We start from the raw sequence: 25,590 nt of genomic DNA, 5'->3' as shown, positions 1-25,590 counted from the left end.
AGAACCAATTATACCTAATTTAAGGGGAAGAGATACATAAAAGGAGTCAATGGCTTATGGAAAGCTGGGAGGACTAATGAAACAGACTCCACCTTTAACTTTCAGGAAACTCTCAAAGTCGCACCCCAGAACCAGGTAATCAAAGGAGCAATGAAGTCAGGACTCCACTAGCATCAAGAGTCCATGAGAATAAAAGTACTTTCTCAATCAGGAAGCCACCATTGCTCCAGTTCCAGACCACGTCACACCGGCCACAGTCTATGTCTGCAGAGTGGATGCAGGGAGTCCTGCCTAGCAAAACCCACAAAGCCAGAGCCTGGGATCTCTGCTGATATTGCTGCAGGAAAACAGAAAGCAGCAGACACAGCAGACATAGCCTAGTGTGGCCTCCTCCTAATCTCCACTTTCCAAATCTCATGCTAGTGCATCTAATTGGCCAAATCAAAAATCACACTGAGAACCCGAGCTGCATGTGCTCTGGGCTGTGGTTTTTAGATTCTAGCATCGACAGTACAGGGAGGCATATGACAGCAAAGATGGAATTGAGCAGCAAGCCAACATATTCGTCCCTTAACACATGGCAGTAGGCCATAGTTTAGGGTAGCACATTCTACAACAACAATAAAACTTGTTTATAATGTTTATCTCTGCCTGTTTCAAAGTAATGTTAAGACAAACATTCATAATCAGGCCTTTAGAGATTCAGAAAAAGTTGGAATTTTTCTGTGTTCTATTTTATAATCTAGGGGGGAATATAATATACTTTTTCCGTATTAAACATTTTATTAATTTATTTTTATTTAGTTTATTTTTTAAATTTAAATTCAATTAATTAACATAAAAAGTATTATTTGTTTCAGGGGTAGAAGTCTGTGATTCATCAGTCTTATATAATACCCAGTATTCATTACAACACTAATATACTTTCTTCAAACAAAATATGCTAAGTACTATGCAGCAGGCATACATGCATTCTTATAGTTTATTGTCTCCTATTTCCACACCAAATCTATGAGGGATTATATTCAGCTGTATGTTATAGGCACCCACCTACCACGGCCTGATCAAGCAGGTGCTTATTTTCCATGCAAGAAAAGTACTGGAGTGTTACAATCCAGGGCCAGTACAGAAACCTGCATCCCCGTCTTTTTCTTTCATCCTCAACTTGTGCCTCTCGTCCTCTTGGACATAGATAAATGTTCTACTCTAGACATCACTACCAACTTCTGGGTTGGAGGAAGGGAAAAAACAAAGGCAGAAGGCAGCTGTGGAGCTGGGTCTGCCCCTGATCTGTTACAGGTGGTGTTGACAGGATGGCCTTGTGATGGCTGCACACACCTCATTCACCAAAATGGTGTCACACAGCAACTTCTCCCTGCTGGGGAAGTGGAGAACTAAAGGTTTTGTTTTGCTTTGGCCAGGTTTATTGTGAAAAACCAGAATTGTGTCATTAAGTCTGAAAACTAGTGTGATTATTGGGTTGGTAACTAGCAGTGTCTGTCTTGGACCAACATCATTATTGTCACTTTTCAGCAACAACAACAACAACAAAAAAACAGATTTCAAAGAGATTAAGTCAATGACTTGAGATTTGAGTTCAACCCGTATGGCTCCAAATTCAGGAATTTTTGATGACCATTTATTTAAAAAATAGTCAAAACTTCAGAAAAGTTGCAACATATCCTATATTTAAAGAGGTAAACTGGATCATTTGGAAAGAAAATTTTTTAAAAATCTTTTAAAAGTTCCAAAGGCCAGAAGTGGGACTAGGAATGAGAAAGGGGGGAGAGGATGAGATATTCTGTGGGTATAACACAATTCCATGCTTCAAAAAAAAGCAATGAGAACAACTCTGTGTAAAAGCAACCTTAAAGATTATGGCACTTTTCAGGCTAGTGTTCCCCTGCTACGTCAAAATATACTGCCTTGAGAATTATGACAGTTTTTAACCAAGCTAACCTGAAAAATCTTCTCCAATTGCCTTCCGGTGTTTTCCAGAATGATTCATTTGACTCTCATTTCCTTAAGCCTGGATTTTGTTTCTTTGTTTTCACTGAGGAAAGAAAATGGTTCAATCTGCCCTGAAAGGCAGGACCACTGTGCGTAGTGACAAGAATGGGGCTCTTGGATGTTTCTTGCAAGATCCCATGGATTCTGAGGTTTGAAGAAATATGGAAGACATTAGAAATGGGTAGCCAAGATTGCCATCTTAGAAGGCAGGGTGTGGTCCTGAGAGTGTACAGGCAATGGCCTTAATGTACAAGAATGTATAACGGGGTCTGAGAGATCTACAACAACCCCTGACTAGTTTCTAGCACTTTGCAGCTATAAGCTTTTCCCCTAAAGGTATGACTGGTGTCCTTACCTTGCTGTGTCCTTACCACGAAGCCTCAGCATTCCTGCCCTTAACTTTGACCTTCTTGAACACAGCTGGATCTTGGCACCAGACACACTCCTAATCTGGCACAAAAGGGTGGCTGAACAAATGGAGCCCAATCCCTGGTTCTAGCTACTGAGCATGGCTAATTCACCCCCAAATAGTCATTGGGGAGCCACAAAGAGCAAATTAATTATACTCTGACGAGTTTAAGCAGCAGCAAGAAGAAGGAGAGTAAATAACACAGAGATTGAACCTGAAAAGGAGTGGGGGTGGGAAACCTGTGTAGAACATACCTAGGGTAAAGAATGTGCACAAAGATTAAATTTGATTGAAAGCTGGGAAAAACAACAAGTTGGTTCCTGTTAGAAGATCACAGAATGTCCTGGCCCCTTGCTGTTAATACAATTACAAGGTATGCTTGTACAATCGCTGAGATAATAAAAGATTGCAAGGGTGTGGTTTGTGGAGCTTTGGGCAGGTTAGGTTCCCTTTGAGGATGCGGGGCCAGGGAATTTAATCTTGTCGGGGGCTCAAAAAGCTGCCTAGAGCCCTGCCAGGGAAGAAGGGAGGAGGTACTATTCTAAGGATCTCAAAGTATACAGTTTCTAATGACCCTGCAGGCTCCTTGCAAGTACAGGGGCGGGGGAGAAGAATGCAAAGTAAGCATGCAGTGCCAAGCAAAGCTGGAACCGAGGAGAGATGGAGCACAAGCCCAGGGGGAGGTCCACGATGGGGAAGTTTCGCCCGCAAAATTAGGCTCCTTTTCTGGAAGTGTGGTAAGTAGGAAGCACGCTTTTATATCATTTGAATCTCACTGCTGGCATTCAGCAGATAGTTGTTGAGAACTAGGCCTAGCCTAAAATTCTCAAGTTCTAATATAGGAATCGCCGGAGAAGGGTGCCTGGGTGGCACAGTCAGTTAACTGTCCTCCTCTTTGGTTTCGGCTCGGGGTGGGAAGGGAAGCCCCCCACCAGGCTCTGGGCTCAGCACAGCATCTGCTCGAGAGTCTCTCTCCCTCTCCCCTAGCCCCTCCCGCTTGTGTGCACACACTCTCTCTCACTCCGTCTCATATATACATAAGAAACTTGTCTGATGTGCAGACTCCCAGGTCCAGTCATTACAAATTGTGATTCAAGGTGGGCTTCGGGTCTAGGAACCTGCAACAGACAGCTCCTGTGATTTGGGGTTGGTGGGTCTTAGTCCTGGTTACTTTGTAAAAACTAGACATGGTCTCTCCAAAAGTTAGTGTTCCGCAAACTAGAGATTTGACCAATAAAAATATGAACGAAATACAGTATTCCTTTGCCACCTCTTGTCAGTGGTTTTTGATGTTTTGTTATACTCCCGAAATCATTCACCTCTGGAATTCTTTGGCCAATTTGCTGAAGAACGATTTGTTCCAGAATTACAGAGCTATCAGAAGCAACAATAGATAGATTCTAGATACTAATTCTCCAGAAATTTGCCATTAATTAAAGCAAAACCCTGCCTGTGCCTGCCTGAAAGAGGGAAGAAGAGGCAGATCAAGAGGGAGATTATCATTTCCCTTCAAAAGTTCCTATCAAGATCTGAAGATTAAGTGCCCTTCTTCAGAGGAAGACATTGCTGGAACCCCAAAGATCCACAAGATTCACTGGGGCTGTGAAGTAGCTTTAAAGTTTTTTCACCAGTACCTATCCTAAAAATACATTTCAAGTCACAACCTAGAACACTCACACACACCTGCACACACATGTATGCATGTGCGCACAACTGTATATGTACATGAGTGGTGAGTATTTATGTGGGAATGTATGAAAAATGGAAACATTTTAAAAAACACTACTTCCCTTTACCATGTAAAATGCACCCTGACATCTTTCATTCTCTGCCTTTTTTTTTTTTCCTTCCCTTCTTCTTCTTCCTCTTCCTTAATAATAGCCATGATACCACCAATGGGTTTGCCCTGCTGTTCTGGAAAATGCTGTGGTAGGTATAAGATTCCAACTGTTTTGAGCACGAAAGAAGAGAAGAGGAATCAGAATTGGAAAAGAAGTCTCTTCCCTAATTTTACTTTCTTTCGCAGGCAGCAACTCCCTTCATTTGTCCATTGTCTGTCTTGACTAAAATAGTCTCCACATCTTGCAGAGAAGACTTTACTGGATTAGAGGTTGATATTTTGAAACAAGTGAAACATTCAGCAGAATATACTGGTAAACAAATGAGTCTTCTTACCAGGTTGGCCTTGCCTCCTCATTGTCTGGTATGAGGCATGCTCATTTCTGCTCAGGTGTCTTTATCTCCTAAATTGGAATTCTAGCTACCCATTAAACCATTCTCTTTGCCTACTCCTCTTTCCTCCACAGGTCTTTGCTTATTTTCTCAGACCTTAAAGCTACCGAAGGTACAGGGAGAACCCTCCATCCTGGAATGTTCTGCTCAGGCAGGTGCAATCCACTTCAAAGGAAAGAGAATTGATGTTTTTATTCATTTCAAAATTAATCTGTTATTTTCATCACTTGGAAATGAACTAAGAGGCTCAGATGACCCAAGGTTCCCACAACCAACTTTCTTTACCCAACTAGCAAATTTCATTTTCATTGCAACTATTTTATTATGTAGCAGTAAAAACATTCACAATTTTGTTTGCTGTTGACTGCTTAGCCTTGAAAAATATGAACTAAAGGAGCCAAATTGTGAACCATTTATCATCATAGAGGGAAAAATTTACCCTAGACTGCCTTTGTTGTGAAACATTTTGATCTCCAGAAAGAAAAAAGATTTTCAACCCAGATTACAAGTGCTACCCAGCATCCTTCCCACATAATCTTATTAAAAATGTCTTCACTGGGTTTTTTTTTTTTAACTGCCAAGCATTTTGCAAATAAACTTTTTTCTGAGACAACTCCATTATAAATATTATTTTTATGGTAAAATTATTAGCCTCAAAGTTTTTATCCACTTCTCAAGAAAAGACTGGTTTTATCTGAGTTATCTTGAATATATTGTGATCTACTGGATGCCTGAACGCAAGAAACCTATCAGAGACAAATCTGTCAAAAGGACCAACTTGAAAAACATCTCAGATTGGGGCAATATGAGCATAAAAAATAGTAATAATGGCAATAGGTTGAAGCATATCACATATATAAAAACCCATGAGTTCCTAAAGATATTACAAAAAGAAAGTCATTGACCACTTCTGAAGTTTTCTAGGATGTCAATTCATTATTTTGGAAATGAATAAAGAAAAAGCCAAGCGTTAAAATTAACTACTTGATGACATTATTTAATACATATTTGCAGCTTCTGCATGTCCAAAGTGGACTTGGCTAAGTTTGTGGTCTGAAGTTTGCCTTTAATAGGATTATGAAATTAAGCTTGTCCAATTTTGCTTTTCCTATAATTTCTTAAGAATGAAATTATTTAGTACGGTCTTTTGTATTTGACTTCCTTCATGTGGCATCTTGTTTTTGGCATTTGTTCATACAGGGATATTTTGTTCCGTTTTATTTCTGAGTATTATTGTATTGCATATGGTTACCAAAGTTCACTTACCCATTCACTAGTGCTTTTCCTGTACCTGCTAAAATGATCATTTTGGTTTTTTACTTTATTTTATTAATATAGTGAATTACATTGGTTGGTTTTCAGATGTTAAACCAACTCTGAATTCCTAGGATAAACCTCACTGGTCATGATGTCTTACCCTTTTAAATGTTGTTGGGTTTGATTTACTAAAATTTTGTTCAAGATTGTTGTGTCTATGTTTATAAGGGATATTGGTCCATGGCTCTCTTTTCTTTTGAGATCTTATACTGGTTTGTCATCAGGGTAAAACTGATCTCATAAATTCAGAAGTGTTTCTGCAATGTCAGTTTAATGCCCTGCAGAACTTTGAGAAACATTAAATTATGTATATGTTAAATATATTTATTTAAATATATGAAATATATGTTTCAAATATAAAATAATCAGTTCTGACCTTGTTCATTCTTTTTCCAATTTCCATATCAAACATATCCTATTCATCTTCAAGCCTAGTTTGGAGTTGGCTGAATTAGCGAGTGATTTGTAATCACAGACTTTAGGAAACTATAACTAAGTAATTTTAGAGATTATTGTCATTAGATATCCAGGAAGGGAAGCCGAGACTCTTTGAAACTGCCACACTCTCCCAGAACAGGATATCTTCTCACTCTTCCAGGTCTCCATCACCTAACATTCATTACAAGCCTTTTCGGGGTAGGAGACTTATCAAGTGCCTTGGTGTGTCCAAACTTAGTCTTTTTCCTGACTATAAAGGCCCACACTGTTCCTATTGACAGGATTCACATAGGGAGCAGCAAAACAATGAAATTCCAGGACCGTGGGGCTTGGGGGTTACTAGTTGAACTGGGCATGCTCAGTCACCAGGCAGATTTTTTTCAGTGAAGTGGAAACTACAACAGCGCTTACCGTGTGCACCGAGGTGGGCGTGCCCTCGTGGAATTTAGAATGTTGCCGCAGCCAATGGGGCCTCGCGGCCGGCTGTCGGGGCGCCTCATTGGAGGAGCGGGGAGGCGAGCGAGTAGAGGGCCCCCGGAGGGAGCCGCGGAGGTGCAGGTCGGAGAGGCCGGGCTACGCCGTGCCCTGCGCGTGAGCAGCTGCAGCGGCGGCATCCAGCGGCGGTGTCTGCAGTTCCAGCCCGTTGCTTTACTTTTTAGCTGCACGAACGTAGTCATGCCGAAGAGAAAGGTAAGTCTTGCCGAGAAAGGTTTCAAAGGCCTTCGAACTGTGCTTCCAGCAGATCTTGTCATTGCGGTGGATCGCGCGGAATGCGCTCGGTAGTAACTCGGCTTAGCGAATCTCGTCGCTTCTCCACGCTCGTTGTCAGATGCCTGTTGCGGACATTCCTCCTTCCCTCTCTCCCTCCCTCCCTCCGCCCTCATCCATTTCTGACTGTTACTTTCTCTCCAGCGACGCGGCTTCCCTTCTTTTTGAACTCGGGCTGGCTGGAATGGTTTCCACCTCGAACCACAAGAAGCAAAAAGCTTCCCATTCCAACCCTTCCCGGAGGGGAGTTTCCTCTTTGAAACTGCCGGGTTGTGATCAGTGTGGAGGGAAAGCCGTGATGCGGGGGAGGGGAGGGAAACAAGTCCATGCATAAGGAGATCGGGGGGGGGGGGGGAATAAATAAGTCGGGCAGATGTTGGGGTTGTTCCCAGGTGGGCCTAGCCCACGGCTGGGCGCGCCGCGTTGGCTCGGAGGCCAAGCGAAGGGAAAGCCATGTTTAAAATAGCACTCACCCCCTGCTCGCCTCTGCTGCAGACCCGTATGTACCAACTCCCGTGTCAATCAGGGCCGGGGACGGCGCAGGCGGGGCCGGGCGGCCGGGACCTGCCGGCAGTTCGCGGCGGGAGCGGAGGAGTTAGCCACGCGCAGGACGGGACAGCGCCGGGGGCGCCCGCCGCGGCTGCCAGGGGCCGGGGCCGCCGGGGGCCGGCGCCGCCGGCTCCTCTCCGGCCACCCAAGCCCACACTCAGCCGGGAAAGGCGGGGTGCGCGTGCCCCGGCGCCCCTCGGTCCACGCAGGGAACTGGGGACCATTTCGTCTCAGCTGCAGCCCCTTGAGGTCCATTACGTCCCCTTCCGCGCGGCCCGGGACACGAAGTATCTCGCACCGCCGTGCACGTTTCGCTCGGAGTCTGGCCTCGACTGACTGACTGGTCATTGTCCCGGGGAGGGAAGGGACGGCTTTCCTCCACCCTGAGAAAGCCGGTGTGTGGCGGCTGTAACCTAAGAAAATGTTTTGCACCCTTCCATTGCCTGCCATCAGGGTAAACCAGCCAGTGTCTTAGATTTGAGGCAAAATTACAAATATTATCCTGATTTATCAGTTAAAGACTGTGGTCTGATTTGTGTCAGTGAATGCAGGATTTTAAAATATCGGAATATTAAAAATACAGAAGCTTTTGCTTCCTTATCTGCCATGACCAAGAATTTGATGGGAACTTGTCTCTTCTACTTTTAAAAAAATACAACAAAAGTTTGTTGGCTTTTTGGTCTTAAAATTTATTGTGCACGTACTATGTGCTTCATACTGTGGGAAGAGTTTGACTTGTGTTCTTTCTTTTACTGCTCAGAACACCTTGAGAGGTGTTAACGCCATTGAACTAGGGGTTAAAGACCTGATTTTCCCAACGTTTCACCGACCAATAGCTAGTAACAAAGATTTAGTGGTGGGAGGGTCAAGATGAATTTAGGAAATGCAATTAGGAACCAGAGAAGTTGGGTGGTACTAATACTTGAGAGTCATTATTTAAATTTGTTTATAAAGATGTTGCTTTCCAGGCCTGTTTTACTAGAACTAGGGTATTTAAAATGATACCACCATTTTCAAAATTGAACTGAGGTTTAATGACTAGGATGGGAATTCTAGCAGAGTTAAAAGAACCAATCATCAGGAGATGAGTTATGGAGTGAATTTGTGCCATCCCTTTTCCTGAGAATTATTAACAAGTTTAAATGAACAGTAAGGTAGATGTGCACAAACCCATTATCACAATAGACCCTGATGTGCTGGAGTCCTTGTTGTTTAAGGGCTTGGTCCTTGTTGTTTAAGGGTTGTTAATGGTTGGTGAAACATTACTCTTACTTGATCTCATTATTCACCTCTGTTAAGGAAACAGAAGGGAAGAAAAGAACAGTACTGGCTTTTGGTTGTTTTATTTTTCTGGAAGGCCCTGGAGTCCCTGTGAAGAATCTAGCCAGGCATCCTGGGATTAGGGGCAAACTTGCAGACAAGGGCCTGAATGTCATCCCCCCGGACATCAGCATGGTCTTCGGAGATGGAAAACCGTCCTTGATTAATAGGAAGGCTTTTCGTTTATACCTGGAGCCCAAAGTTGATACCTGGACAGAACCAGCCACAAATTTAACATAGTTACCATGGCCATCCCATCTATCAGTCACACCTTAGAGCTGCCTTACGGAATCCTCGAGGTCACTGGAGCTTACACTGGAAACCACTATCATTAGGTAAAGCCTACCCCTAGATATGAAGAAAAGAACTGAAGACAATCTGTGCCTAGCACTTCAAAAGCTATAAAGCTGGGGCACCTGCTAAAGCATTTACACATTGCTCCACATTCTTTTTCTTGACTAAAGGACTGCCTGTTCTACATTAAAATGAATTTTTAAAAGTGCCCTCTCAATACTTTTTTGCCATCTTGGCTCCTTTTTCTCAACTTTTTCCAGAAATCAAGAAAAGTTGTTTGATGAACACCTGTTTAGGCTGTTCTGCAGAGTAAAATCTGGAATCCTAGCACTGCTTTAATGTCATGGGGATACATAGTTCACTCTGGTGGAACTTATATTTACATAATTCATTGAAGGTGATAAGAGTAACAGGCACAAAGCAATTGAGTAACATTAATACTGTGTGTGTGGGGGTGTGTGTGTGTATACACACACACACAGTATATATGTGTGTGTATTCATTCCAGAATATGCTGTTCAGGTGTAGATTGTAAACACTGTAGGATTGATAGGGAAAGAAGGTTGAATTTGGGCTGATCTTGCAAATGTAGGTAGGAGTCAAATATATACAGAGAAAAACAGAGTCATTTTCTGTTATCAGGCATTTGAATGCCTCTTCTGATTGTATCTTAACATAAGCAGGGCTTGGTTATACAACTTCAAGGCCTTAATATCCACATTAATATAAAATGTTCTTTTATTTTTTAATCATATCTTTATTTTGTCTGTATCTTTATTATGATAGTTACAGTTATATTAAACCAAATGGTTTTTTTATAACTGATTAATATTTTTTGAAGCAATATGCACTCAACAGTAGAGAGTTCTCTAGGTAGCATTAGATCTCTGAGTTTGCTAAATCTGAAAAAAGTTCAGTTTCCAGTATTTATTACCTAATGGGTGATGGGTCACCCACCACTTTTTAGTAGTGAGTGGAATAGCAGGGAAAATGTAATATGCACGAATGCATGTGGTGGTGAGATCATGAGTGACTGAGTTCTAGACTGTTCTGGTCAGAAAGCCATGAATGCCTGCTGTGGTCACGTTATTATGTGATGCTATGATGTTCTACAAAGAGGAATCAGCCAGTGAGGCCTAGAGTCGTGGTCCTGGCATGATTAGCAACAGCAAACACATTTTCACATCCTATTTTTTATTTTTCCAGCACCTCATCACTGAAATTATTGGAAATGTCTTGTGTATCACATCAGAAATATTCTAATGAGGCCATTTTCCGTAAATTTGGGATATAAACATTATTGTCTCTTCACACTCAAAGGCCTAAGAAAGAAAAGTCTGTCTCTAGCTTTGAAATTTGAAATGAGGTGTTATCTCTTTTCTTAAAGTGGAGAGTCCTAGTAGTGCTGGGCTTGGCACAAGAGATGCTTAACTAACAATATTCAAGGTTTCTGATTAATGTTTCAAAAAAGTATCACATGTCATAATACCAGAGACAGACTCTGTAAATGAAAATACAGATGGATGTGACTGCATGAAAATGAATATTTCAGTATGACAAAAACCCATTGTTAACAAAATCTAAAAACTTAGGAAAAACTGGGAAAAAGTATTTGTATCACATATCACTAAACAAATCTGCTATTTTAAAAAGATAAAAGTGTCACGTGTCCTTATGGAAAAGATGTATATCCTTATAAGAAAACAGCAGACTCAAATAGATGAAATGTTCAGTTTTGCTAGACAACAAAGAGCTGTATATTATTAAGAATAAGGAGATATGATTTTTTTAAAGCCAATCTGGTTAAAAAAGATTGGAAGTGTCACTGCCAAGTGGTAAATGATACACTCTAGCAACAATCAAGCAGTGTGGACAGGAGTATAATTTCCCTTAAAAAAAAAAAAAAGGCCTTATTTAAGGTATGATCTACTTATCATAATGTCCATTCATCTATTCAAAGTATGCTAATCAGTAATTTTAAGTAAATTTATAAAATTGTATAACATTACCATAATCCAGTTTTGAACCATTTCTATCACTCTGAAAAGGTTTCTCGACTTGTTTGCATCTAGTTTCTGCTCCCACCCCAGTTCCAGGCAACTACTAACCTACTGATTCTATAAATTTGCCTTTTCTAGAAATTTTATATAAAAGGAGTCAAACAACATGGAGCCTTTTGTGTCTGGTTTCTTTCAGCGTAACGTTGCTGAGGTCCATACATGGTGTAGCATGAATCAGTACTTCCTTCTTTTCTGTTGCCTAAAGATATTCCATTTTTTATTCTTTCACAAATGGAAGGACGTTTGGATTGTTCCGGTTTTCAGTTATTATGAATAATGATGCCATGAATGTTGATGTGTAAATCTTTGATGGGCATATTTTCATTTATCTTGGGAGGTTTCCTAACTGTAGAACTGGTGGGTGGTAAGAAAGTCTATTTTTAACATTTTAAGAAACTTTCAAATTATTTTCCAAAGTGATTGTACATACTGTCAGTGGATGAAGGTTCCAGTGTCTCTACATCCTGGTATTGTCACTTTTTATGCTTATAGCCATTCTGGTTAATTTAATATGCATTTCCGTAATAACTAATGACATTGAGCATATTTTCATGCGCTTACTAGCATGATGTTATCTCTTAGGTAAAATGTCTATTCAGATATTTTGCCCACTCTTTAATTGGGTTGTTTGTCTTACTGAGTTGTTAGAGTTCTTTAAATATTCTAAATACAACTCCTTTATTAGCTGTATGGTTTATAGATTCTTTCTCCCAGTCTGTGACTTTTAAAAATAATTTGTCTTGGGGCGCCTGGGTGGCTCAGTGCGTTAAAGCCTCTGCCTTCGGCTCAGGTCATGATCCCAGGGTCCTGGGATGGAGCCCCGCATCGGGCTCTCTACTCAGCAGGGAGTCTGCTTCCTCCTCCCTCTCTCTCTGCCTGCCTCTCTGCCTACTTGTGATCTCTATCTGTCAAATAAAATAAATAAAATCTTAAAAAATAATAATAATAATAATTTGTCTTAATGATGCTTTTTGATTTTGATAAAATCTACTTAGCATCATGTCTAATAAATCTTTGCCTAAACCACAGTCACAAATCTCTTCTCCTAGAAGTTTTATAGTTTTCACTCATATTTAGTTCTGTGGTCCACTTGGAGTTAATATTGTATCTAGTGTGAGATAAGGGTTTAAATTAGCTCTCTCTCCTTTGTTTTGGTCTGGTTTGGGTTTTGGTTTTTGTTTTTTGGTTGATATTTTTTTGTTTTTGTTTTTGTTTCTGTTTTTGCATGTTGATAGCCAGTTTTCCCAACACCAATTATTGAAAAGATCATCCCTTTCCCACTAAATTGCATAGGTACCTTTGTGGAAAACCAATTCATCATAAATATAAAGCTTTCTGGGTTCTCAGTTATTTTCCATTGTCTGTAAGTCTGCCCTTCTGTCATACCACATTATCATGATTATTATGGTTTTATAGTAAGAGCTGAATTCTGCTAGTATCAGTCCTTTAGTTTGTTGTTCTTTTTTAAAATTGTTTTGTCTGTTACATTCTTTGCAGTGTAATAGACAAAATACCTGCAAAAATACCTGCCATGATTTTAAAAGGGATTGAATTAAATTTATAAATCAATTTAGGGTGAATAGCCTTCTTAACCACATTGAGCTTTCCAGTATGAATATGAAAGGGCCTAACTACATGTAGCATGCCATCCCATAAATGCTTACAGAGTTTAATTGAGTTAATATTGATATGGTACCTATGTTGAGTAAAGGCTCCAGAATAACGGCTTTTACATTTTATTCATTGATTCTCTTATTTCATGTTAAATGAACATTTATGGAGGAGCATCACCTTTATGCAAAGTACCATCATGTTGGGAAAATAAGTGAATTGGGTTGTTTTCCAACCCTTTTTGAAGTGAGTAAATGCCCTCATTTTGAAGGATCTTTTAGTCTGATAGGGAAGGTAATATACATATGTAAGTAATTATAATTCATGGCAAGAAATAAAAATGAGCCATAAAAAAGGCTGAGAATTTAAAGGTTTGTCCAGACCACATGTCCACAGAAGAAACACTGACAAGAAGTTGTTTGGTTAAGAGGTTATAGCTTTTTTTTTTTTTTAAATCTCAGGAGGATTGGTGCTAGTTTGTTATTAAAGGTGATCTGTCATGGGTCTTTTCTGTGAAGTCTTGCTTTCTTTGAAGTATAAAGAAGTTAAATTCAAGGCCTGTTAGCAGTTGAGGTTACATTGTGTGCAGTAACTGCCCTCCCTCATTAGTAAGTGACTTCAGGGACTTTATGCCTTTCTTGTAACCACCATCTAATATTATAAAGGTGGTTGTCTGACAAGCACTATGTTTCTAAATTAGCACACATTATTTGATTACCTAATACAGAATTAACTTCGAAATCTTCCTAATTTGACTTGACCGTGAGATATTTGATTTTCAAGGAAAGAAAGTAGTAAGTTTAATTATTTCATATACTTGGTGAGAAGATAACCTGGTATAGTTCGGACATGTACAGTTTACTAGCTGTATGATTTAGGGGGCATTGCTTAATTTCTTCCTAAACTTGGAAGTTTCTAATTCTCTCAGACTCTTGTTTTCTTGTCTGTAAAAGAGGGAAGCAGATATATTCTACCTCATTGGGTTGTTGGGGAGTTAAATGAGATGGTGAATGCAAAGTACTTAGCATAGCACCTGGTGTGTGTAAAACAGTCAAGGGGTGTTCATTATTGCAACAATGATATTTTCAGTTATTCAGAGAACTACAGTGAAATAGCAGGCTTCTGATAAGTTCCATGCTTCCATTTTGTAGGAGGACAAACAGCACACACGGTGGAACTCACCCAGCATGTTTAATTAACTGCAGTTGTAGAAGGAGATGTTCCATAACCAGATAACAAATGCAGTATTTCTGAAGGAACTTAGCTTTAATCTGGTGCATTTTTACATGGTTAGCTTTTCTCAAAGAAAAAATATGTTTAAAAATATTTCCATAGAACTTTTAAATTCCCTTGGCAAATCAGTTATCGAGTGATCCTCTTTTCCTGTATTTTCTACCTAAAACACTGCTTTTGTTTACACCAAAGTTAAATATATTCCACTTTCCTGCAGGGTACAATTTGGAAACGGTGACTGAAATAAACAGCATTTTAGCTGTCTGCTTTCACAGTACCTAGTATGTTGAAATATGATGTTAGTCTCCTGAGTAATTTAAAAATCAGCGTTGAAAATAACAAACCAAATCAAAATGTTGAATTCCTTTTTCACTGGCTGCATATTTTTTTGTCCATTTCACTATGTTCTTAGAAGAGTTCAGTCACAGTAATTGGTATGATTTGGTTCAGTCGGTTCAGTTGGTGATATTGGTTCCTGGTCAAGGTATTTATCGAGTCCAGTATTATATCTGTGGACATATCCAGAAATGGGGCCATTTAGACATGCTGAAGGCAAATGCATATTTGATCACACATAAAGTAAATGATACACATATTCAGAAGAGGGAAATAGGAAAAACGTTTTTAAATTTCAAAATTGGTTGCAAAATTTAATACTTTAACAGTAACAACATATAAAAATATTTATTACTATTAAAATTTAAATAGCTGCCATTTATTGAATGCCTGGCTGTACCAGACCTTAGCTGTTATATGCTTTATATTCATTAGGCATCTTATTTTAAGCCAAAGTATGTGAAGCTGTTAGAGACAAATATATATGGGAAGTATTATCGTGTAATTTCATACTATTTCATGTTTTTCTCACAACAGTTATATGAGGCTATTCTCATCTCACAGATACGATAATGACAGCCACGATAAATAACATTTAGATGGCTTCCTACAACTCAGGCACTGTTCTGAGCACTTTGCATTAATGAATGGAATCCTACCAACGACCCACTAAGGTATGCGTACTCTTCAAACTGCCATCTCACGGAAGGCCCCAGTGATAAGAAATGGCCCAGCTGGGACTCCTGTCCTGACAGTCTGGCTCCAGAGCCTGTGTTTTTAACTGCCGAGCCCTATGGCCTCTCACACACAAGAGAATATGAGGATTTAGTAAGATGAAGGAATTCCCCCCAGGTCACGCAGCTGGGAGGTAATAGACCCAGGAATTCTAAGCCAGCCTCTTTTACCCAAGTATTTTGCTCTTAACCATCACACCAACAATACTTTCATAAATGTTTATTTCTGAGAACCTTGTGTATTTTTGCTTAAACTAAGATGCCCAGTGAATGAAACAAGGAAGAATCAAGAGTTACATAGATACGCGAGTGTTCATTTAAGTAAATGTTGTCTTTATTAAGACATAGGCTGATGCCGTTTTTTCTCGGTTCCTTTCCAAGTTACCCAACAAGTCATCATTATCTGTGATCATGCCCTCAGGTTGGTCTCAGGGTCTAGGCCTGTGCTTCTGGGAGAGGCACGTTGCCATGAAGGCTTCTGGATATTTCAGTTAACTAATGGACCTTAGGGCCATATACAAGATAGGTATGTGAACAGTGTCCTCACCCAAGTATTGATATCTTTGAGTATCCAGACTCAGTGTTTCCTCTAATTACCATAGAGTGCTGGATTTACTATTTCCAACATATATTGTCTTCACTAATTTGTTCTATATAGAATAATAGGGATACACTCTTGTGATCAGAAACACATAAGTACCTGGCATAGTATACAATATATTGAGAGAGTGTAATGTAAATATTATGTTACTTTTACTTGGGCATTGGATTTTAAAAATGAGCAGGTGCTTTTGTTTTTAGAACTCTTCAAATAAGAATAAAAGCTTTATAATTTAGAAAATCTTTTGGACCTACGACTGAATGGATTTTTATTTCAGGTTCTGGATTACCAAGATTAATGTATAATTATAAAAGTTATTTTTAAGAGGTATGCTGTTAGGTGATATTATTTTAAAATTGTATTTTGATTATTGTGACCCTATGCAAAGATAAATACCAAGTCTATCCTGAGAGGTGTTGAATTTTGTTTTTGGGGTTTTTTTTTAACTTTATTTTATTTTTTCAGTGTTCTGAGATTCATTGTTTATGCATGAAGAAGAGAAGGGTGTTGGGGGAAATTGGAGGGGAAGATGAACCATGAGAGACTGTGGACTTTGAAAAACAAACTGAGGGTTTTGGAGGGGAGGGGGCTGGGAGATTGGGTGAGCCTGGTGGTGGGTATTAAGGAGGGCACATACTGCATGAAGCACTAGGTGTTGAGTTTCTAATTTATTTTTATTTTCTCTCTTTTCTTTTAGAGTATAAGCTGTATTTTTTTTTATTTTTTTAATTTTTTTTACAATACTGGACAGAATTAGTTAAATTCTACTTTGTGGGAAGTCATGAGTATTAAGCATGGTATATGTGGGAGAAAAACATATCAAAGATTTGAGGTGATCAAAATGTGAAGCTTTGAAGGCTCCTTCTGAAGTTCTACATGTGTTCCATAGAATACATTTTTAAAAACTATATTCTTTCTACTTCTCATTGCTTTCCTTTACCTCTCCTCCTCATTACAATTTTTATTATACCCCTTTTCGTAGTCACATGCAATCACATCAGACCTAGCTGATTATCAGTTTTGCAAAAATATAAGGAACATCATAACTGTATTTACCATTTGCTAGAAATTAATTTATATCTGAACAAATGGAAAACAAAGTAACCATCTGAAAAGATCCCCAGGTGTAAAAGTTGGAAAATTTGGATCCAGTGTGGACTCAGCCACTCTTTACCAGGGCAAAGTCACCTGACCTCTTTGAGCTTCTATTCTTTGTCTGTAGAATGAGATTGCTAGGGTCACCCATGTATATTCCCATGTTATCGAGAGGACCAAGTACAACACAATGTACAAGTCCTGGAAAATATCAAGGGCTATAAAAACTGATAGAAAAGATTTGGTGTTTTGTCTTTAGTCTGAATAGTGAGATAAAGATACTTTTGTCTGTGTTAGTGACCATTCAGAAATCCGAAATGGTACATTTGTGTGCATCTCAACATACAGTATTTTTAATGAGAAATTGTTTATTATTGTTCATGGGTAATTGTTTAATGACTCAGCAATGAGGGGGTTAGGAAACATTCCACTACATGTTATGTGCTTTTCAGCAAGATCTACAGATTAAAATATTTCCCAATCCGGAAATTTTTTGCTCTTGTAGCATTCTAGATCTGCACCCAATTTTGAAATTCAGAAAACTGACACAAACCACTCTGAGAGGTGTCGTACAGAAGAGAATGAACTCTGAGCCAGCCTACCTGGGTCTGAATTCCAGGTCTCAATTTACCAGCAAGAATGCCAGCTAGGTAATCTTTTTTTTTTTTTATAAACATATATATATATTTCCCCCACCCAGGGGTACAGGTCTGTGAATTGCCAAGTTTACACACTTCACAGCACTCACCAAAGCACATACCCTCCCCAATGTCCATAACCCCACCCCCCTTCTCCCAACCCCCCTCCCCCCAGCAACCCTCAGTTTGTTTTGTGAGATTAAGAGTCACTTATGGTTTGTCTCCCTCCCAATCCCATCTTGTTTCATTGATTCTTCTCCTACCCACTTAAGCCCCCATGTTGCATCACCACTTCCTCATATCAGGGAGATCATATGATAGTTGTCTTTCTCTGCTTGACTTATTTCGCTAAGCATGATACGCTCTAGTTCCATCCATGTTGTCGCAAATGGCAAGATTTCATTTCTTTTGATGCCAGCTAGGTAATCTTGAGCAAGTTACTTAACCTCTCTAGTCTCAATTCCTCATTTATAAAACTTCACAAGATTGTGGTAAAGATTAAAACATTTAGATCATTGCCTATCACATAAGTGCAAGATACATGATTTCTTCTTCTTCAGTGTCCCTTGTTTTATCCTTTTTCCAGACCCCAATACCTGTAGCCATCCCTGCAATATACACAGGGACAATTCTGCAGGGTGATTAATAAGGACATGAGCAGCTAAGTAAGTCAAGAAGATGAGATCTTCAGGACCATCATCCTTCATTTATACTCATGAAGAAACTCGGGCAGAGGGAAGTGAGATATGAGCCAGACTGGAATTCAGGCTTCTGATTTCAGCCAGGTGCCTTCCCATCTGTACAGAATCTCTCACATGAAAAACTTAAGTCAGGTGGAAGAGGTGATTTAGACCAAAGAGATGTGTGAAATGTTTAAGGTTGTTTATTTCATATTAAAGATATACTTCCGTTATTGCATTATATATACCTATGCTAATAAAATATAACCCAACATCCTAGAATATGGCTTTTTTTTACTTTGTTATCTTTTATACCTGAATCCCCTGAAAGTGTTTCTCAGAAAAGAGGTAGTTGCTATTTATTTTGGGTCATCCAGTCTTTTACAGACAAGTTTTTAACTCAACTGCTTTTATCTCTAACAACAAAATAATATTTTGGGAAGACATACTTGTCTGATGTGACCTCAATAAATGAATTTGGATTTATAAAAGGTGATGAAATTAATAGACATAAGCAAGGAATGAGGTAGCTGAGACATTTAACGTTAGTTTGAGTAATAACTCTCTTAACATGATCTCTTATTGGGTTTTTAAAGATTGTTGTAAAAGTTATGCAGTATTGGAGGATCCCAGACATAGATCTACAGAATGAATGAAAAACAACCATGCCAATGTTAAATAACGATTCTTTTGGCTTAGATAAAAATTTTAATGTCTGTTTCATGTATCATAGGAATATTTGAATTTAAGAGTACTACCTATTATTTGGAAACCCTTGAGAATTTCATTGGCAGTATCCCTGTTTGAGGGGGAAATTAACATTATTTTAATCAAATATAGTTGAGTTATATATTCATTTTAGCAGAAGAGCAACAGAGTTCATTACATGCACGTTTCTCTGTGTGGGTTATTTGGATCTTTCTTCCCAGAATTTTCTCTGCTAACCAGCTCACTCTTAGACTGCTTCTTTTCTTCATTCTTGGGTTTGTAACAGAAAATGTAAATTAATTTTTAACGAAATTCTAGATAATAATAAAGAGGTTTAAAAAAATTGGCCAGCAAGTTAGGGAAGAATCACCTCAAAGTGGGTTAAAAGAAGTAATTATTGGTTTAATTGCATTGTTTTATCTGCTCCCAGCTTTCCCACATTAGCATGGACAGCCCAGGAGTTGAGACTGGATTTGTTCTATGGCTGCTAGAAAATGGTTTCTTGAATTTCATACAGACTCTAGGCTCTCAAGTAATTCACTTAATTTATAAAGCAAATATCCCTTGTCACTGACAATCTTAGAAGAAAATCTCTTAAGGGCCTACACTTACCAACAAAGAATTTTCAGAACTTTAATATAAGGCCCTGCACGGGTTGCTGAGAATCCTGAGCCTTCCCCCTTTCTTGTCTTGTACGGCTCAGAATGATGGCACAAGCCTCCTACTACCCTTACATGTCCCAGCCGTAGGCCACACCGTCAGTATCTGTCTGCTCAGTTAAACCCACAGGCGCATGCCCTTTGAACTGTCCCCAAGTAACCGCTGAGGGGGATAAGGATTTTCCTGTGTTCTCTGGTATCTTCTTGAGTTTGGAGGAAGTTACCACTATTCTGTGGTAACTGCTATTTTCTTTTTCTTTTTCTTTTTTTTTTTTAAGATTTTATTTATTTATTTGACAGACAGAGATCACAAGTAGGCAGAGAGGCAGGCAGACAGAGAGGAGGAAGCAGGCTGCCCGCTGAGCAGAGAGCCCGCCCGATGCGGGGCTCGATCCCAGGACCCTGGGATCATGACCTGAGTGGAAGGCAGAGGCTTTAACCCTCTGAGCCACCCAGGCGCCCCGGTAACTGCTATTTTCGAAGAGAAAGAAGCTCGGCAATGGGGTAAAATTTACCTGTTGATTCCTTCTGGGTCATCTGGTCATCTGTGGAACAAAAATTTCAAGTTTCTTCCTGCTAAGGACTGCCGGTTTTGTTTAATCTTCAGGAGAATGAGGTTGTGTCCCTTTAGGGCATTTTCGCATCCTCATGTGCAGGGCTCAGGCACGTCTGTGTAGGGAAAGAATGGCGATGGGACCGTTGGTCCGCTGCTGAAGGAATCCATCCTCCCCATCAACTCTCCTCCTACACTAGCCCAAGGAGCATTCTGCATCCATGGGGTTGTGCTCTTGGCTTACCATCTTGCTCGCTCCAGTGTCTTCCTATGAACCCAGCTTGAAGCAATTATGAATACATGTCTTGAACAGAAAAGAAAGAGGCATTTATAAGTCATTTAAGAAGTGCAGAAAATGCTGTGGATAAGCCTAGTCATGGAATTTGTGTTAGGGCACTGTTAAACCAGACTAAATGGAACAAATTTTCTTCTAGTCTTTTTTTTTCTCAATATTGCTAATATTTTTATTTGGACAAAAAATAAATACAGAAAAATCCAGAAAATAATATATTCATTTACCTGCTTCTCAAAATTCACAAATTTTCATATTATCATTTTGCTTCAGTTATTTTTGAAATAAAGTAAAATGTTACAGATAAAGTTTATGTTTCCTTAGAAATATCCCCTTGGTTCCCTTCCTTTATCATCCTCCTTAAAGGTAACCATTATCATGAATTTGTTGTGTATCCTTCCAGTCCATGATTTTATGCTTTTTTGATATGTGTCTTATATAAATCCTTAATATTGATTTGTGCATGTTTTAAAATTTGTAAAAGTGGAATCATATACAAACATTATTCCGTTTTTTCTCTTTCTGTCACTTGACATTATAATGAATGAGTGTAATCTGTTTAGATATATTGTGATTGTTAATGTATTTGGACTTTTTCTAAGGACTTATTTTGTGGTTTTTATTTATTATTTGTTCTTTTCTTTCCTTACTTTTTTTGGTTAAATTTTGCTTTATTCCACTCCTCCTGATTTGGAAGTTTATAGATCCTGTTCCTTCTGTTAAAAAATTTAAGGGCTATCTTTAAAATTTATTTTAACAAAATCTAAAATGATTCTGTGTCTGTATCATCCTCCAGAACAAAACCAGGATTCTAGCATGCTGTAACTTCTCATCTATTCATCATGCTCTCATTTCTTGTGGTTATTATGGTCTAGAGTTATGCTGTCCAGTATGGTAGCCACTAGCTACATGAGGCAGTTAAGTACTCTTTAAAAAAGAGAATGAGCTGAATTTTTTAAATTTCAATTTTAATTGATTTAAATTTAAAAACCTATATTAGATTAAGTTATTGAAAAAATTTAAATATGTTTGGAACAACCTGGATATGTGAAACTACTATAAATTTTATGAACTCTTAAATATAGATCAGGTAGTCTGGTGAAAACCTAGCATTTAAGTGGAGATGTGCTTATGTAAAGTGTAAAGTACATGCTGTATTTTGAAGATTTAGTATCAGAAAGCTTTGTAAAATAATACTTCATTAATAATTTGTAAATTGATAACACATTGAAATGATACAATTTTAGATAGATTCAGTTAAATAAAATATTAAAATTAATTCCATCTATTTCTTTTTTTTTAATGCGGCTATTAGAAAAGCTGGAATCACATGCTGTATTTCTATAGGACAGCATTGGTCTAGGATTTCTGTTGAAACTCTTAAACACAAAAAAAATAGGTGTTATTATCTACAAGTAATAGTTAACTAGATTTACCAGTATTTCATACATTACTTCATATATACTTTGCTTCCATCTGAATTCATTTTTCTAATTGCTAAATTTGATCCATTAGTAACAGGTCCTTATTAAAAGGAAGGCTCTGTTGATAGTTAACTCTCTTAAGTATTTGTATTCTGAGATATCTGTATTTTTCCTTCATTCTTCAATGATAGCTGGTTCTAGGTTGACAGTTATCCTCAACAACTTGAACATTACTCCATATTTCTTGCATTTGTAGTTGCTGGTGAGAAGTAATTCTTGGTAGATAATCCATCTTTTAATTGATAATTTCTAAGATTTTTTTCTCACTTTACTGTAGTTTTACTACATCATGTTTGATTGTATTTATTTGTCTTGTTTCCAGTTTGTTCCTTGGCATAAGCTTTTGATCTGGAGACTCATGACTTCAGTTTGGGAAAATTCTCAGCCACCGTGTCTTTGCCTTCCTACTAGTACGTCTGTTCCTGGCTTCCGAAATGTCTGTTAGGTGTATGTGGAGTTTCTCAGTTAACCACCGTGTCCGCTAACCTGTCTTGCATAGTGTTCATGCCTTTGTTGCTCTCTGTTGCACTCTGAGCTAATTCCTCCTCGTCTATGACAATTTATTATTTCTTCTGTCCCTGGTCTAGAGCTTATGTTTTGAGAGTTTTTTTCTTTTTTATTTCAGTGAGCCTACTTTTATTTTCGGAATTTGTGATTCAAAAAAATTCAGCTACCTGTTGATTTTTGCCAAAGTTCAGGCCTTCTTGGCTCATTCTCTGTACCCATCTGGTCACCAGATGTTCAGTGATCCACCTTCCTGATGACTTGTCCTCAGATCAGCTCTCAGTGGTCTTCTAAACTTCTAGAATCCCATCTGGCCACCATGTATGTCTGCCATTCCCTTTCTGGCTCTCAATTCACTACCTTGTACTCAGGTGCTGAAGTAGCCTCAGATAGGTGAGTGAGACCTTTTTGTTTGGCTGTGGTTCTGGATTTGAACCAGATTACCACAAACCTGCCCTATCCTGGGAAGTGAGGTGAGAACCTTTCTGCCTTGGAATTCCTCAGACTCACCTCATCTTTCCCATTAGCCCACCAGAAGGTTGAAGTACATCTGAGATCATCACTATACACCTCCCAATCCCCATTTCCCCCTTTGTAAACTTTCTTCCTCACAATCTCTTGGAACAAAACCTCTGGGCTTCTGTTTCAATCCCTTCATACCATACCCTCCTTCCTGTCCCCAGACTCATGGCTAAGTGTTAAAGGTGGACAGGGTGTGTGATAAGACAGTCTGAAATGGTAATTCCGTCTGAAATTACTCTGTTACCCTGTTCAACAAAAACAGATGACAAGGTTACAGGGAATCTGGATGTGTTGACCTTTAAGGTTCTGTTGAATATAATTTGACATTTGATAGTTTAAGGACTCACTAAAATACTTATTTCATTGCATAACATCTGTATAACAATTCACCATCTACGAAATGCTCTACCATCTCTTAGTCTTTAGGATAATGCTTGGGAGTTTAATTCATTATCATCTGTCATTCACGGATGAAGAAACTGAACCACTGGTAAGTCACTGGCCCAGATCACAACTCCTATGTAGAGAGCCAGCATTCAAGCCCATGTCCTGATGGGCATTCATGCTAAAGTACCACACTGATCCCAGGGTAAAGATCATCTGGCTTGTTTCTGACTAAATTGTTATGATCTTGTTAACAGAAGGCCCTTGAGGAGACATTGCCAGAGAAACCAGCTTTGCCTTGAGTTGTAGTTCTTCACATTTCCAGTCTTATATTCATTCATCTGAAGCCATTAACATTTTCACTTATACCTGTTTTTTGTGTGTGTGGCGGCTTTCCAGGTTTCTCTCTCTCTTTTTTTTTTTCCTTTTTTTTTTTTTTCAGTTATTTGCATCTGACTTAGGTCAGTGTTTAGCAAGTAATCTCCCAGTCATATTGCTCTCACTAATGCACTTCAGAGAAAAATACTGAAAATTATGTCATTAACATCCATTTTTAACTTTTTTAACATCAGTTAACATCAGAATAACTGTGTGCTACTTCTTTAAATGCCTACCAGTTACAGGTGGCCTAACAGGTGTGAATGAGAGCCCAGCACTTTTTTTTAAAAAATTTTTATTTATTTTTTAAATTTCTTTTCAGTGTTCCAGAATTCAGTGTTTATGCACCACACCCAGTGCTCCATGCAATACATGTCCTCCATAATACCCACCACCAGGCTCACCCAACCTCCCACCCCTCTGCCCCTCCAGAACCCTCAGATTGTTTTTCAGAGTCCACAGTCTCTCGTGGTTCATCTCCCCCTCCAATTAACAGAGGGTCTCATTTGTGGCCAGAAGGGTCGAGTTTGTAGCATGGAATAGAGCAAAGCCAAATGGTCCACGTACAGACTGTCTTCATATGCTTGCACTTTGTAAGATTTTACTGCCTCCAACTTGGCCGGCTGATATAGCAAGATCTGTGAATTAGAAATTCCTGTGCAAGAGAGTAGGGAACAGAAAAGAGAAGCTCTGTTTCCCTTCATGATAAAGGTTTCAGGGAAGAGGGGAAAATGTTGGTTCATTTGGGAAATAAAAACTCCATGAGAAGCGCCTGGGTGTTGCAGTCGGTTAAGCGTCTGACTCTTGGTTTTGGCTCAGGTCATGATCTTGGGGTCCTGAGACTGAGTCTGGCAAAGGCAACGGGCTTCCCACTCAGCGAGGGGTCTGCTTCTCCCTCTCCCTCTGTCCGTGTCCCCGCTCATGCTCCTTAGCTCTCTTTCTGTCTGTCAAATAAATCTTGAAAGAAAGAGAGAGAGAGAAAGGAAGGAAGGAAGGGAGGGAAGCAAGACTCTTGGCAGGGAGGGAGGACTCCAAGGAAGGAAGAGCTCACTCCATGCACATGCATGCGAGCTTCCAGAAAGAGGTGAACTGACGGACTGTGGGTACCAGGCAGCCCTCAGGGAACATTAAAGTTGTACTAGGTTGTCTGCCTTGAAAAAAAGCTTCTGACTTTCTAAAGGACTTTATCTACTTCTGATCTATGTTTTACATGTTATTTTATAATCTCGGTTTTTTAAATTTAGCATTATTTTATGTGGACTTTCTATGTATTCACACAGCCTAACTATTTTTAATTCCATTGAATTAATAATTACATAGCTTACTTAAATATTTCTCTTTATTTACTGATCATGTGAGTTGTTCCCAGTTACTCCATATTAGAAACAGCATAACTAAGACTGTAATTTTACAGCCTTTCTTTGAGTCCTGGTTCCAAAACTGGGATTACTGAATCATTATGTAAGATTAGTCCTGTGTGTCTTTCTCAGATTGCCAGTTTGTTCTTTGAAAATATCATATTAATTTACAGTGTCACCAAGGCCCACCAGACAGTGGGTTTTATGATCTTTAAAATTTTTTCCTCATTTTAATAGATGAGGCATTACCGCATAGCTGTTTCATTTTGCTCAAGCCAAACATTATGCTAAATGTCAGTTTGCTCTTTGTATGTTTTCTCTTGGAAACTCTATTCATATTTTCTGCCCACCTGTGTCATAGAGATTGAATATTCACCTTCCACCTTTATATGTTTTAAAGTATGTGAAGTAGTTCAATTTTCT

The 25,590-nt window shown here is 38.9% G+C and overlaps 1 protein-coding gene and 1 long non-coding RNA gene across 3 annotated transcripts in view; one reads left to right on the top strand and one right to left on the bottom strand.

Moving 5' to 3' along the window:
• The window catches only part of LOC132018253 (uncharacterized), a 139,695-nt gene extending 131,893 nt beyond the window's left edge, over window positions 1-7,802 (bottom strand). The window contains exon 1 of the long non-coding RNA XR_009404485.1: window positions 7,648-7,802. This is a non-coding gene — a long non-coding RNA (uncharacterized LOC132018253). The remainder of the gene's footprint in view (window positions 1-7,647) is intronic.
• The window catches only part of HMGN3 (high mobility group nucleosomal binding domain 3), a 31,325-nt gene continuing 12,576 nt past the window's right edge, over window positions 6,842-25,590 (top strand). For both annotated transcript variants that reach the window (XM_059400971.1, XM_059400970.1), the window contains exon 1: window positions 6,842-7,096. In XM_059400971.1, the coding sequence (XP_059256954.1) occupies window positions 6,857-7,096 (240 nt within the window). In that variant the 5' untranslated portion in view covers window positions 6,842-6,856. The remainder of the gene's footprint in view (window positions 7,097-25,590) is intronic.

Source organism: Mustela nigripes, chromosome 5 (assembly GCF_022355385.1).
Source record: "Mustela nigripes isolate SB6536 chromosome 5, MUSNIG.SB6536, whole genome shotgun sequence".
In the NCBI taxonomy this organism is placed as follows: Eukaryota; Metazoa; Chordata; class Mammalia; order Carnivora; family Mustelidae; genus Mustela; species Mustela nigripes.
Note: the sequence above shows the minus strand (reverse complement) of the source record. Positions and strands in the feature narration are given on the sequence as shown.